General features: G+C 45.6%; 2 protein-coding genes across 2 annotated transcripts in view; one reads left to right on the forward strand and one right to left on the reverse strand.

The window, feature by feature from the left end:
- Positions 1-4525, forward strand: part of LOC138210432 (serine/threonine-protein kinase 3/4-like) — a 20662-nt gene extending 16137 nt beyond the window's left edge. The window contains exon 11 of the mRNA XM_069169591.1: positions 2004-4525. Coding sequence (XP_069025692.1) covers positions 2004-2162 — 159 coding nt within the window. The 3' untranslated portion in view covers positions 2163-4525. The remainder of the gene's footprint in view (positions 1-2003) is intronic.
- Positions 4526-6451: 1926 nt separating this feature from the next.
- Positions 6452-13272, reverse strand: LOC138210431 (potassium voltage-gated channel subfamily S member 2). The gene is made up of 10 exons (XM_069169589.1): positions 12992-13272; positions 9774-9952; positions 9561-9694; positions 9051-9215; positions 8808-8979; positions 8202-8285; positions 7954-8115; positions 7782-7865; positions 7268-7360; positions 6452-6980 (listed from the first exon to the last, which is right to left on the reverse strand). The coding sequence occupies exons 2-10, from the start codon at positions 9942-9944 to the stop codon at positions 6525-6527; spliced, it is 1521 nt and encodes a 506-aa protein (XP_069025690.1). The 5' UTR covers positions 9945-9952; positions 12992-13272; the 3' UTR covers positions 6452-6524.
- Between the last annotated feature and the right edge of the window lie 1203 nt (positions 13273-14475).

A 14475-nucleotide genomic window follows, 5' to 3' on the forward strand; every position in this document is an offset into this window, starting at 1 on the left:
TCTCTCTCCCTCTCCCTCTCTCTCGCTCCCTCTCTCTCTCTCCCTCCCTCTCTCTCCCCCTCTCCCTCCCCCTCTCCCTCCCTCTCTCCCCCTCTCCCTCCCCCTCTCCCTCCTCTCTCTCTCTCCCTCTCTCTCCCTCCCTCCCTCTCCCTCTCCCCTCTCTCTCTCTCTGGTCGTTAAGTGTTCGCTGCGTCTCCGACAGCAACGACGACGTCATCTTCAGTCGCTGCTCGTTGTGTCAGATTTACTAGTTGTCTCTCTCACACACACACACACACACACACACACACACACACACACACACACACACACACACACACACACAACACACACACATCGTCTTCAGTGAGACGATCGTCTGTCAAATGAAAGTCCCTCCAGAGACTGTTTAAAACAGGAAGCAGCGTTATTATGATGTTTGTTTCAAAATTAAATAAAAGCTGCTTTGTGTTTTTTCATGGTTTTTTCGAACATCAGCTGATTTCAGTGTTTTCAGTCAAACACAACAACCCTGTTTAGAAACGATTGCTGTCAGTCAGAGAGCTGAAACGTCTTCAGGAAACTAAAAGAAGTCGGTTGGATGAAACATCTGAAAACCTTCACAGAACTTCTGAGGAATTAAAAGAGTCATAAATAATAATCAAATTATAAAGAGTCTGAAATCACTAATTACTTTGCAGTAATTGTTCTGCTGCAGATCTTGTTTTTTTTTTTTATTCTCTTTAAAATAACTTTTAAATCTCACAGCTCAGGAAAGTAAATTAGCTTTTTTTTTTTATAATCCGCACGTCTGATGCAGAAACATCCGACTCGTCAGAAACTCGGAGACATGAATCCACTCGGGGATTTATTCTTCTGTTCAGGATTAAAGATGATTTCTTTCGGGGTCTTTGACGGCGTTTAATTTTAGATCCTCGTCGCTGCTATTTCTGTCTTCAGATGTTTGTTGAGTCGGTTTGTGGTTGCAGGTTTCATGTTGTTGTGCTTGTTGTTATTTGTGTCCTGATAGTTGTGTTTTGAAGCTTTAATATTTACGTTTGTATGTTTGTTGTCCAGTTGGAGGAGAACTCGCCTCCATTAATGAGGAGGAGCAGATCTCCTCCTTCTGTCCTCCAGATAGTTGACTCTGATTCCTCCTGCTGCTGTTGTTTATTTAGAATAAACCGTCTCTGACAGGAAGTTCAATGAAATTAAAGTGTGTTTGGTTTCCTTCAGAACTTCAACACAACCTGAACTTCAACTAGAAATCATTCAGCTTTTAGTTTTGTTGAAATCAACAAAGTTTAGATTTTCAAAGACTGAATATAAAAGAGGGTCGTATCTTCTGGGTCGGGTTGGAGGACCGTCCCCGTCCCCTGGTCCCGGTGCCCCTTCCCTGTCCCCTGGTCCCGGTGATCCGTCCCGTCCCTGTGACCCGTCCCCTGGTCCCGGTGACCCGTCCCCTGGTCCCGGTGACCCGTCCCCTGGTCCCGGTGCCCCTTCCCTGTCCCCTGGTCCCGGTGATCCGTCCCATCCCCTGGTCCCGGTGATCCGTCCCGTCCCTGTGACCCGTCCCCTGGTCCCGGTGACCCGTCCCCGGTCCCGGTGACCCGTCCCGTCCACCAGGACGTCGCTGCTGTTATTTCAGCTGCATCGATCGTGCTGCTGGTAAAACGCTGAGCAGGAGTCCTCGGGGGGAAACTGAAGCCGGACCGAGTCCCGATCCGGAGCCGACAAACATCAATAGATGGAGCCGCTGAAAGCTGCTAAAAATAGATCTGCTCATCAAGCACCTGCTGCTGTCACGGCCGACATGTTTGAAAAGATTTTCCCGAGAACGGTTTATCGATCGTTGAGTCAGCAGATCTTCACGAGAACACATCGACGTTTAAAGACGAACCAGCGCCTCGTCGAGGCGGGACGTCTCCGCTCCGACTTCGTGAAGGTTTTATTTTTTCAAAATGAGCGACGTGCTCGTCAGCGTTTGTCCAGACGGATAACGGCGGCTCTGTTTCCTCCTTCAGGTGAACTCGTGGTCGGCGGAGGAGCTGCGCCTCCGGCTCGCCTCCCTCGACCCTCAGATGGAGCAGGAGATCGAGGAGATCCGGCAGCGCTACCAGACCAAGCGGCAGCCCATCATGGACGCCATCGAGGCCAAGAAGCGCCGGCAGCAGAACTTCTGAGGCCGCGACGTCGCCGAGGGCGCGAGCGGGTTGCTATGGTAACGAACCGACCACGAGACGACGTGACGTTCAAAACCGACTCCGGATGTGAAACTGCCGAGTTCGTAGAAGCGGACGAACGTCCAAACAGCCGAACGTTTCTTGAGCTGGATTCACGAGTTTCTTCACGAGCAGTGAAAGTTTATTTGTTGTTTTTTGTTGTTTTGTTACTTTGATCACGTGACGCGGCTTCAGCTTCGTTTCATCCGCCGGTTGTTTCGGTACTCGTTCGTTTCTTCGTCACGTGTTTCCTGCCGTTTCTGAACTTCTTCAGACTGAAAAGATAGAAAACGATGAGAAAACACGACGTAACCGATCGGTTTGTTCCGGCGCATTAAAGCGCAGCGAGACACCGACGAGGCGACGGATTTATTCTCGTCTCTACAGTTCGGAGCTTTTTCTTTTCACGTTGTTTTTTTGTTTTTTTTCCGGTACGTATTCGTACGTTTTCTGTATTTCGCCACTCGGTGCTGAATGTACAAACAACTCTGTTACGTAGGAAACGGCAGCTGGTGGCGATCAGACCTTCACTTTATATTATTACGCTGTCGTCATGGTTACTATCACCATTAGTTATACAACAAGACCAATCAGAATTATTCACAATCCAGATTATCAACAAGGGAAAATATTGTTCTTGAAATGTCAGAAATCCTTTTGTTTGTTTGTTTGTTTGTTTGTTTGTTTGTTTGTTTGTGACTCCAACCTGATGAATCTGATCGACCACAAGATGATCAACTGAATTAAAAACAAGATATGAACTCCCCTCGAGCATTAAATCAAAGTTTAATAGATATTTTTCTGGCTCACTATAAAGGAACATTTCAGGATGTTATTAGTTATTCACCGTTTGTAAACAATCACAACGTCTCCTATCAGATACATATTTTTATAAACACACCTCAGAGTCTTATCTTAATAACTAACATCCTGATAGTCTGTTAGAAAGCGTTGATTCATCGTTTAGAAATGATAAACGGGTCATTTAAAGGTTTTGTTTCCAGTTTTCTGATTTGTTTCGTAACGTTTTACCGACGAGGTGAAAACAAACTTTCATCTGAACGTCAGATCGATTTCTGAAACGGGACGATGAGATTTGAACCCTCGTTTAACCATCGTTGCCCTTTATTGGTGTTTAGTTTGGATTTTTATTTCCAGCATCTCGTTCTACTTCAGATTTTAACGACGACGTCCTGAAATTTACAAAAACTGAACCAACTTCGAACATTCCTCCGAGACAGAGACGACAAAGCACAAATAAACACAAATAAACACAAATAAACACAAATAAACACGGTTTCTATTTTTCTACGAAGGTTTTTAGTCGTTCGGAAGGAAAACGATCTTCTCAGGTCACCAAACCTCCTCAGGGCTGTAAAATAACTCTTTGCTGTAGATACTCTCACGTCTGTAAATATACGATCAGGATTCATCTGACGAGTTCAACGCTCAGTTTCAAATATCTAAATCAGTTTATTGCTCAACGTGTCGATCAACCGACTGCTGGATTCTGTTTTTATTTTAACGCGTTACAAACGAAGCTAAAGGGATTCTTCTGTCGATGCACTGTTGTTGTTGTTGTTGTTGTTGTTGTTTTGAGTGATTAAAAACTGGTTTTGTTCACTTTAAAAAGGGAGAATATGAAAAGCGCAGGATTAAAGTCGAAGCCACTGGAGAACAGAGACAGAAACTCAACTGTTTGTTTTTATTTAACAAAGTGACTTTGAAACACTTTTCATAACTGAACTTTCTGATGATCAACGAGCCTGAAACAAACCTCTGCAGGAGTTTTTAAAGTCATTAGACAATTAAAAAACTTCTTTTCTGTTCCCCAAACTGCATTCTTTTTTTTTTCTTTTTTTTTTGCGTGCGTGTGAAAAGTTATAATTTGGTAAATATGACGTTTCCAGACTACGATGTTGCTGTGATTTAATTTATTCACTTCCAGGTAAAGAATTGAGATTCATTAATATTTCAGCAGCTGCGTTTATTTAATGAGAATCAGTTCCAGTTATAATCCTGATGAAACGAGCAGCGGATGGATTCACTTTATTTTATGTTGAAACTGTTAACGTGTCAAATTCAACGATTTATTTGAGTTCATCTTTTTGGGATGTTTGTTTGGTGAATTGGAGAGAAAATGTTTTTGTCTTTTTGATATTTCAGAAATGATCTCCGCCTTGTTTCATTTCTTTTCTGGTGTCTGAGTCGGTTTCTGAATGTTTCTGCCTTAAAGACTGCAGCATGTTTGAGATCAGCGGTTTCTGGTTTATGTATTTGTTTTTTGTTTTTGCTTCTCGAATAAAGAAAACAATAAAAACTAAGGACACGCTCGTCTCTGTGTTTTGTTGTTTTTGTCCATATAGTTTTATTATTTGATATTTAGAAGTTTCCCGGTATTTTCTTTGTTTTGTCTTAAATTTCTTTATCAATGTTAATTATCAGACGTGTTTCAGTTGATTCTTCCTCAGTCTCCTTCATCATCGTCTTCGTCTGGAGGACGCCGCGACCGAACTCGCTGTCGTCTCGACTTTCTAAAAGTGTCCTCGTCCAATCAGATCGTCACAAACGGAAACTTCTCAGACTCGTTCTCTTTTTATTGTTTCGTCTCGAGTTCAGGCAGAAAATAACAAATTAATCTTTAATCAGCCGTGTGTGTGTGTGTGTGTGTGTGTGTGAGTGTGTGTGAGTGTGTGTGTGTGTGTGTGTGTGTGTGAGTGTGTGTGTGTGTGTGTGTGTGTGTGTGTGTGTGTGTGTGTGAGTGTGTGTGAGTGTGTGTGTGTGTGTGTGTGTGTGTGAGTGTGTGTGTGTGTGTGTGTGTGTGTGTGTGTGTGTGTGTGAGTGTGTGTGTGTGTGTGTGTGTGTGTGTGTGTGTGAGTGTGTGTGTGTGTGTGTGTGTGTGTGTGTGTGTGTGAGTGTGTGTGTGTGTGAGTGAGTGTGTGTGTGTGTGTGAGTGAGTGAGTGTGTGAGTGAGTGAGTGTGTGTGTGTGTGTGTGTGTGAGTGTGTGTGTGTGTGTGTGTGTGTGTGTGTGTGTGAGTGTGTGTGTGTGTGTGAGTGTGTGTGTGTGTGAGTGTGTGTGTGAGTGTGTGTGTGTGTGTGTGTGTGTGAGTGTGTGAGTGTGTGTGAGTGTGTGTGTGTGTGAGTGTGTGTGTGAGTGTGTGTGTGTGTGTGTGTGACGTTTCATTTTAAGACGACAGATTTCTTGTGATTTGGTAAAAAGTGTCTTCGTGCATCTTTGAGGTTCTTCAGCTGAAAATCAGAATCTTTAACTGAATATTTAAGAACATGAAAGATGTTTTCAACCTGCTCGTCCTCTCTCCGTCCTCTCTTCGTCCTCTCTCCGTCCTCTCTTCGTCCTCTCTTCGTCCTCTCTTCGTCCTCTCTCCGTCTTCTCTCCGTCCTCTCTTTGTCCTCTCTCCGTCCTCTCTTTGTCCTCTCTCCGTCCTCTCTCCGTCCTCTCTTTGTCCTCTCTCCATCTTCTCTGCGTCTTCTCTCCGTCCTCTCTCCGTCCTCTCTGACAGATATCTGAACTCTGTCGGCATCGTCTTGTCTCCTGTTGAAGAATCATCGACGGTCCATTAAATGAAACTTGAGCTGAGCTGCGAAGCGTCTTAATGTCGTTCCTAAAAGTTTCCTTCCTGCTCGTCTTTCAGAACGAAGGTTTGGAGATGTGATGAAGTCGGTAGTTGAAGGATCGTTTCTCTGAACTTTGACCTCTCGGGTTGAAACACGCCGGATTTAGTTTTTCTGGTGAAATGTAAATCAATCAGCTGTGATGCTGAAGAGATTTCAGTTTATCAAACCAAAGCAGCAGCAAGTGTAAAAAGATCGGATTATTATTTCTCCTCCAGTGACGGAAGCATGTTTGATCTGAAGCAACATTCAGTCTGTCGTCATAGTTTTGGATTTGTTTTAATGTCACACGTGTTCATGCTGCTTCTTTCAGTCCAGATCACATTTCTGCAGATTTTTATGTTCACTTTGGACTTCATGTATTTTCCTGAAAACCGCCGACATGCACGTTGAATGAAGAAACTACAGTACCATGTGTTCTAATGGAAGCACAAGTGTTCCGGTCCGACCAACCGGTCCAACTCCCCCCCGACGGTCCAACTCCCCCCCGACGGTCCAACTCCCCCCCCGACGGTCCAACTCCCCCCCGACGGTCCGACCAACCGGTCCAACTCCCCCCCGACGGTCCAACTCCCCCCCGACGGTCCGACCCCCAATGGTCCGACTCCCCCCCGACGGTCCGACCCCCGTCCGGTCGTCTCCGGCCCGGTCCGAACGTCGAGCCTCTCCGGGTTCGTTCGGCCGAGTCGTCACAGCTGACGCGTCTCCTTCATCCTCATGATTGACGCGTAGGACGGATGCTCCACGTAGCTGTAGTTGATCACGCCTCCGTCGTCCTCGTAGTCCACGTCGTCCTCCTCGATGTCGTCGTCGTCCAGGCAACAGCTGTCCACGTCCGACCCCTCGTCCTCGTAGTCCCCGTCCGGCTCGCTCTCGCAGCTCATCCTCGCCTTCCCGCAGTTGTTGTTGTTGTTGTTGTTGTTCCTCACCGACGCCTCCAGAGCTTTCTGTCTCCGGTAGAAGTGGGAGAACTTGTTGAAGATGATGGTGATGGGCAGCGCCACCACCAGGGTGCCGCCCAGGATGCAGCCGCTGGCCGCCAGCTTCCCGGCCACCGTGACGGGCACCACGTCCCCGTAGCCCACCGTGGTCATGCTGACCGTCCCCCACCACCAGCAGGCCGGGATGGTGTCCAGACCCACGTCCTGAAAACACACGGTCACACTGTACAACATATTCAAACCAACACCACGCCGTACCAGGAGAAGTAACACAGTTCCTGCTGAACGCAGCGCAGCGATGCACCCGGAGCTGCAGGATAATATACGGTCACGGTAACGTGTGGAACTCAGTGATGATGATGATGATGATGATGATGAAGAGGCGACTCTGAATACTTCCTCGTGGAGGTCGCTGCTTCCTGCTGCTCCGGGTGCATCGCTGCGCTGCGCTTCCTTCAGGAACCGTCAGACAGACACGGTTCAAACTTCACCTCTTCGTACTCGGCGGTGTAAGCCATCCCGGAGAAGACGGACACGCCGACGGCCAGGTAGAGCAGCAGGATGCCGACCTCACGGTAACTGTGCTGCAGACGGAGGACAGCGAGTTAGAAACCGTCTCGACGCACGACTGGAACATCCTCACGATACAAAGGAGGCCGGAGACGAGAAAAACGTTGCTCGATGTTGTGCAACTTGGAGGAAAAACAAGGAAGAGACTTAAAGGCCCCCTGTGGAGTTCATGAGCAGCTCCGTTTTATTTGTATTGTTCCCGTCGTTATTTCCCTTCGGATCCACTAAACACCGCGGCGACAAACACAATGAAAAACAAAGATTCAGCTTGTTTATTCAAAAAAAAGCTCCACGTTTTATTTCTGCAGCTTCATGAGGCTGAAAACTTTCAGGAACTTTATGAATCTCCTGAAACAAACAACCGCACATGAAGGTGACGTGACAACAAACAACTGAATCTATATGTATTTATAAATGTTAAAACACGAGACTCACCCGAAGCGTCGCCCCCAGCGAGCGCAGACCCGTCGAGTGTCGAGCCAACTTCAGGACTCTGAAGATCCGCATCAGCCTGAACACCTGAGAGAAGCGCAGCCACAGATTCAGATCTCTGCTTCTAAATATCGTGCCGTTCGGACTTCGGTCGGTTTCTGACGTCCCCTCCCACCTGGATGAGCCGTCCCAGGACGCCCGGGTCGGACTCGGAGCCCACCATCAGGTCGAAGAGCAGCGTGATGTAGATGGGAACCACGGTCACCATGTCGATGATGTTCAGAGGGTGACGGAAGAACTTCCTGGTGTTCGGGGCGAGCAGCAGCCTCGTCACGACCTCGGAGAGATCAAACACACTCAGCGTCTCTCAAATCTGTCGGCGTGCAGAAGAGAGCTTCGTTTTGTTGTTTTTGATCTCCTCACCTCGAAGGTGAACCAGCAGGTGCAGAACACCTCCAGCGCCTGCATGGTCGGGTCCTCCAGCAGCTTCCCGTCAGAGTCCAACGTCTGACAGGACACAGATTTAGGAGAAGATTGTTCTCACCATCATTTCTCAGACAGACGGGGGACGATAATAAATGATGTTCCTAAAGAGTCCAAAAGAGGATCAGCAACAAAATGTACTTCATCCACCTGGAAGAACCCAATCAGACGTGATGTCGCTCTCCTCAAAGACACCAGACTCCTTTGACAGAAGCAGTAATTTGACCCCACAGCAGACACAAGTTACTGATCTTCACTCGGTCTGTTGCTTTGTGTTTTATTTGTGGCCGATGAACCCGCAGTACCCACAGTACCCGCAGTACCCACAGTATCCACAGTACCCACAGTACCCACAGTACCCGCAGTACCCGCAGTACCCACAGTACCCACAGTATCCACAGTACCCGCAGTACCCACAGTACCCACAGTACCCGCAGTACCCACAGTACCCGTGATACCCAAGGTACCCGCAGTACCCGTGGTACCTGTGGTACCTGTGGTACCCATGATACCCGTCCTCGTTGTGTTTGAGCTCTCCGTACCGACCTGATACTCCGGGATGCTGTTGATGCACATGGTGGTGATGGACGTGAGCACCACCCCGATGGAGAGCAGGCTGAAGAGCTTGCTGGGGACGGAGTACCCCGGGTTCTCCAGCGTCAGCCACAGACACTTCCTGATGTTCCCGTAACGCACCTCCTGGAAGTGCATCATGTCCCTGGGAGGACAGAGGAAGAGGAGGAGTTTAGATAGGAAGAGACGGGGGGGGGCACGACTCGATTCGTTCACCTCTTTAAGTCCGATATCTCGTCCACCGACGTGTCGATGCTGCTGACGTCGCTGTCGTCGTCCCAGCTGCGGTGCCGGCTGCCCTCCAGCTTGCGGTCGTGGTAACGGTAACTACAGCAACTGTCCAGGAAGAACTCGTTGATGCCCCAGTACTCGATTTCCTGACTGGGTGGGAAGCAGACGCCAAATCAAAGTTAGTTTGGGAACCGGCTACAGTCTAATAGGGCTTTAAATTAGTGGAGGAAAAATGGAAAGTGGAGAGGGACCACCCCACCAAACTCGGACTAAAATCCTTCACTAAAATCTTTTCACTGTTTGCGGCTTTCAAACTTGAGAAAAAGCAACCGGCAAACAGGAAGTCCTCCATGTGAAGGATTTTCTCCATTTTGGCCTTTTATTTAAAGCAACTTTCGGGGTTTAGAAGCTCGTCTGCCTCCAGGTGACTCGCGCCCTGAACGCTCGGCTGAAGATGGAAAGTTTCTCTGTTTGGCAAGAAGATGTGTCTCTAACCTGAAGCTGAAGACGCACAGCTCCTCCATGATGTGCAGTTTGCCCGTCTGGTAGAAGTGGAGGACGTACGGGAACAGACCCGGGTTCCTGTCGAAATAAAACTCCTTCTCCTGCACGTCGTAGTCGTCGCACACCTGCGGGAGGAAGAAGACGAACGGAGGAAGGAGAACGGAGAAGGAAGTGAGCTGAGGAAGTGACGGGCAGCCGACCCACCTGCAGGATGTCCTCCTCCGAGTCGCAGGCCAGCAGCTTCCCCAGCCGGGTGTCGGGGAACTTCTTCAGCGTGCTGCAGCAGACGCTCCTCTTCAGACCGCCCACGTTCACGTGGACCAGACCCTCGTCGGAGTCCTGGCGGACCCAGCCGGAGACTTCCTCCTTCACCATGGTTAGAACTGCCGAGTCAGCAGAGACGAAGGAAGTGTATGAAATATGAAAAAAAAAAAAAATCCTCTCTGCTGCTCTACTGCAACGACGACATGTTTCTAAACCTCAACCTTATTTTTTTTCAGGCCGCCTCTTTATCGACGTATGATTTTTCTGAGGACACGTGATCTCCCTCGTGAGGATTCGGTTACACGACAGCAGCTTTACGTCCACAGTCTGCTCGTGAGGAGTGATACCGACTGACGTGAAACACAATCTTCTACGACAGATCATTCAAACTTTGTGTCATGTCACACATTTATTCTTCACACACGTTTATTTATGTTACGTAATTAAATCATCCTATTTAATTTAATTTACATTTTATTCACTTTGGATTTGATGAGAGAAGTTGAATGGGAGTCTATGGAGCCGGAGGCTTTTTGGAGCCGACCTCTAGTGGCACTCGCTGGTATTGCAGCTGAAGACACTTCTGGATCGGAACCGTTTTACAGACCTGAAGCTACAAACTCTTTTAGAAACAGCCTGTGGGGAAAAACACGCAAAATGAATAACGGAGACGTAAAAGTGTCCGTGTCTGTGCTCACTGTTATACCCAGAGAATAGATGTTGTTTGAGTCTTTCTGTGGGATTTGTTGACAGAATAACATCAGCCTCGTCCTTAAAGCTCATTTCAATTTGAGTTTTCAACATTTTGACCTTGAACATGAAGCTTTACTGGAACTTTTTGAATCACTGCCAACGTGTGAATTAGACCTTGTTGTCTCTTTTGCTCCCCTTTCTTCTTTTTTTTTTTTTTTAAAGCTGAGTCAGCGATCTTTAAAAAAAGACCCCATGGAAAGGATTTCTGCTGAGGAGGAATTTCCATTTTATTAAATTATTTATTTTTTTATATAGGCACTTTAGTTCCAGCCACTCGGCCAAATGCAGACGGCCAGACACTAATTTGATGTACCTGACAAATCAGGACGCTCATTGGTTCAGAGCCAAAAAGCTTTTAATGGATTTTAAATCTTCACTGAGTGAATCTCAACGTGTATCCATTAAATTTCACTCAAATCAACACTAACAGGTCGTAAGCAACTTTCTGCATGTGATCAAGTATTAAAAAACCCACATAGATGCAGCCCAAACAGAAAGCGACTCCCACACATGCTCGTTTACTGTCCAAACACCCACATGCTGCACAACACTTTCACAATAAAAAAAAAACTACACAATGAAATCACGCAGCACACGAGTATAAAGTTCACATCAAACTCTGAAAGTGTGGGAAAAAAACGTATGGTGACGTTTTCAGAGGCCTCCTGAAATACTAGAATATTAATATAACTGCCAGGAAAACACAATTCAATCCAGCTCTGTTGATTTAATATCTCTTAGCAACAGGTGAAGTTTCCGGGACGGTAGATGTTGGTTTTACGCACCTGCTGAGATCAGAGGCTCCTTTTTTATTTGATAAATTTCTAATATTTCCCAGAAGAAGTATGTTGAGGCTACTTCCTGTTTTTATGGCACCAGATTGAATATTCTGCCATTCGTTTATCATGTGATTAATATTCCTGCTTTTTCTTTCTTCCTGATCAGTGATGCCTCCGAACAGCAGCGAGGGCTCCCGTCCTCTCTGAGGCTGCAGTAAGTGGCTCGCTGCAGGTAAAGGGTGGGTGTAATGTGATGTAATGATGTTACTCGGTCTCTGATTGCAGAAGGTAGGAAATGGAGCCGAGGAATCGCGGACGTTGTGTCGACTTAATGGTGTTTTTAACCGCGGCACTCTGACTTCATCTGCTCTTGAATATCTCCCTCTCGCTTCCTGCTGCTGTTTTAATCCAGTTTTTTTTTTCTGCTCAGCTCGGTGATTTATGTCCACAGGATGAAATCCATCTTCATCTGTGTGTGTGTTAAATCTGAGGTGGGTGGAGGGCGTGTTTGGAGGAAGCAGGTCAATGTTGGATAGAAACCAAGTAAATTTACTCAAGTGTTACTTTTAAGTAAAGTTTGACAAACTCTTGCTCCCAGTAGATTTCTATTTTATGCTCTTTTATACTTCTACTACACATTTCAGAGGGAAATACTTCACTTTTAATGTCAATGCTTTCTGTATCAATAATAATATTATAGACTGAAACACCCAACAGTATTTAACTACTTTAATTCAGCTGCTAAATCATTGACTGCTGCTACAAAGTGATTATGGTCAAATATTAATGATATATCTTAGTAAAATAAAACACTCTGGTTGTCTTAACATCTTGTTTCTTCTTTTTCTGTTACTTTGTAGTTGTTTTCATCTTTTTTGTTTTTGTCTTGTGTCTTTATGTTTTTTTTTTTTTTACTTTATACTAAGTTAATATGAATGAATATGAACATATAGTTTAGTCAATTGTGACGAAGCAAAAATTTCATATTGTTCCCAAAGGTCAAAAATTCAGTTGAGGTTGATTTTATTTATTTATTTGAAAGACATTCGGACTGTTTACTGTCTGTTCTGGAGAGATTCACTGACAGCTCTGTTTGGATTTCTTTCCATAAATGTACAAACTGATTCTACATTTGAAGGTGAAAATTATCCTTCAAAATCACAGAACAGGACTATTAATATCACAGTAGTAATAAAAAAATTAAATATGCTGTTGCTCACTGGCTACACGGTGTTGCTAACGTAGCGAAACAGCCCATAATAGGTTACATGTTGGAGTACAGAAATGTACCACAAATGTGTGTTATTCTTCATTAATATGAACTTTAATTCGTTTTTAATCAGGCACCAAACAAACATTAAAGTGAGTAGTATAGCAGAGGTCGGTCAGGGTGTGTAACAACACGACGGGCCCCCCGCTGGGCTCTCAGGGGTCCCGCAGGTTGCACACTGAAATAAAGCTGATCTATAATTCAGAACAGCTGCTCGAAACCACAGCGGCGGAAAAACGATGAAGAGAACCAGAGGATGAAGAGTCCCAGCAGGTGAAACCACACAACTTCAAGTTAAAGGATTAATAAAGTCTTTATGGTGGCAGTGACGTGTGATACGTTTCATTGCGACTTACCGTGTCACGACCCTCCTTCATCACCGGATCAGCATCCTCCTCCTCGCGCGTCTCATTCACCCCATGATGCGTTTTGAGAAGTTTAAACTTCCGCAGATGAAAGAGACAAAAACGAGTCGGAAAAAAAAGACCGCGAGCTCCTTTTACTAAAAACAAAAACCCCAAAACCCCAAAACCCCTGAAGGACAACCTTCCTTCTGCCTCCAACAACAACCTGTTAGGAGGAGGGAGCAGAGTCCGCAGCGGGCTGCCGGGCTCCCTCCATCTGAACCGCGACTCGTCCGTCTCCTCGCTCGGAGGGAGTCTTCGGCTCTTTCCGTCACATTCCGGAACGGTTTCGGATCTCTGGAACAGGAAGTGCCATCAGAGAGTTTGTGTGTTTATGATGCGTTTGCGGCACTCAGTGGTTAATTCAGAGGGAGTTTGATGACGGAGCTCTTTGTAAAGTTGTTTCTGTATCTGCAGAGGGACTCAGCAATCATATTTAAGTGGTTTTATGGTTCCTAATTTTTCTGTTTACTGTGGCGCCGTTGTAATAGTCTTTCTATCTCACACCTGGGAGACAGAACAACATCTCTGGTGTTCCTGTAATGAACTCTTAAATTACTGTAATATGCCTCTGACATCCCCAGAGACATTTTACACTGCAGTAACGTATACAGCTGACGTCACATTTATTCTCATTAAGATAAACTTTCCAGAGCAGAAACACTTCCTCTGCTGCTGCAACAATGCAGCTCCCATTGATTTAATAAAATATGAATGCGTTGTTTCATTTATTTTCTGTGTCAGGCTATTAAAATAGTTCATCCCACATGGGATTACATGGCACACAAACATATGAACTATAAACAAAACAACAATTTTTTAATAGAAAACAATATAGTGACCGTTCATTGTTCAAATAATTAGGAAAAAAAGTCAATTGCACAGTGTTTCTAATGCTTGCATGTCTTCTGTGTTTCTATATAATTCAGCTGGTATAAATAACAAAAGGAATCTCCTTCATCAATAATAAAACGTCTTTCTTTTCCTTTTCTCTTCTTGCAGATGAAATTTCACACACAAAGTGAGTTTTTATCTAATTAATCAACAAGATGTTCAGTATGTGTTTGTGGGACCTTGGGAAGCTGCACTCCTGCATGTCTGTGGTCGCAGCGCCATCTAGTGGCCAAAATCTGGTTGTACATCTTGACCCATCCTTCCTTTCCCTCTTTTTTACTTCTTTTTCTTGCGTAGTGCTTTTACACAGTAAAAAAAACAACAACTGTCTCTTCCTCCTAGAAGGTCTGGTTCTGGTTCTGGTTCTGATGTAGACGGTTAAACTGACTGAATGTATGTCTGTGTTTGTCATGGTTTGGATTTTACGTCCTTATTTCAGCCGAGCTTTTGTGTTTCCTGTTTGACGTTGTAAAGTCGCTCACCCGCTGGGTTTCAGGCTACTTCACTTCCTGTCCCGCCCTGATTAGTTTCATCTGTCCCTC

The sequence above is a fragment of the Embiotoca jacksoni genome, unplaced genomic scaffold (genome assembly GCF_022577435.1).
Source record: "Embiotoca jacksoni isolate LCO1_2020_lvr unplaced genomic scaffold, fEmbJac1.0.p SCAF_46, whole genome shotgun sequence".
Lineage (NCBI taxonomy): Eukaryota > Metazoa > Chordata > Actinopteri > Embiotocidae > Embiotoca > Embiotoca jacksoni.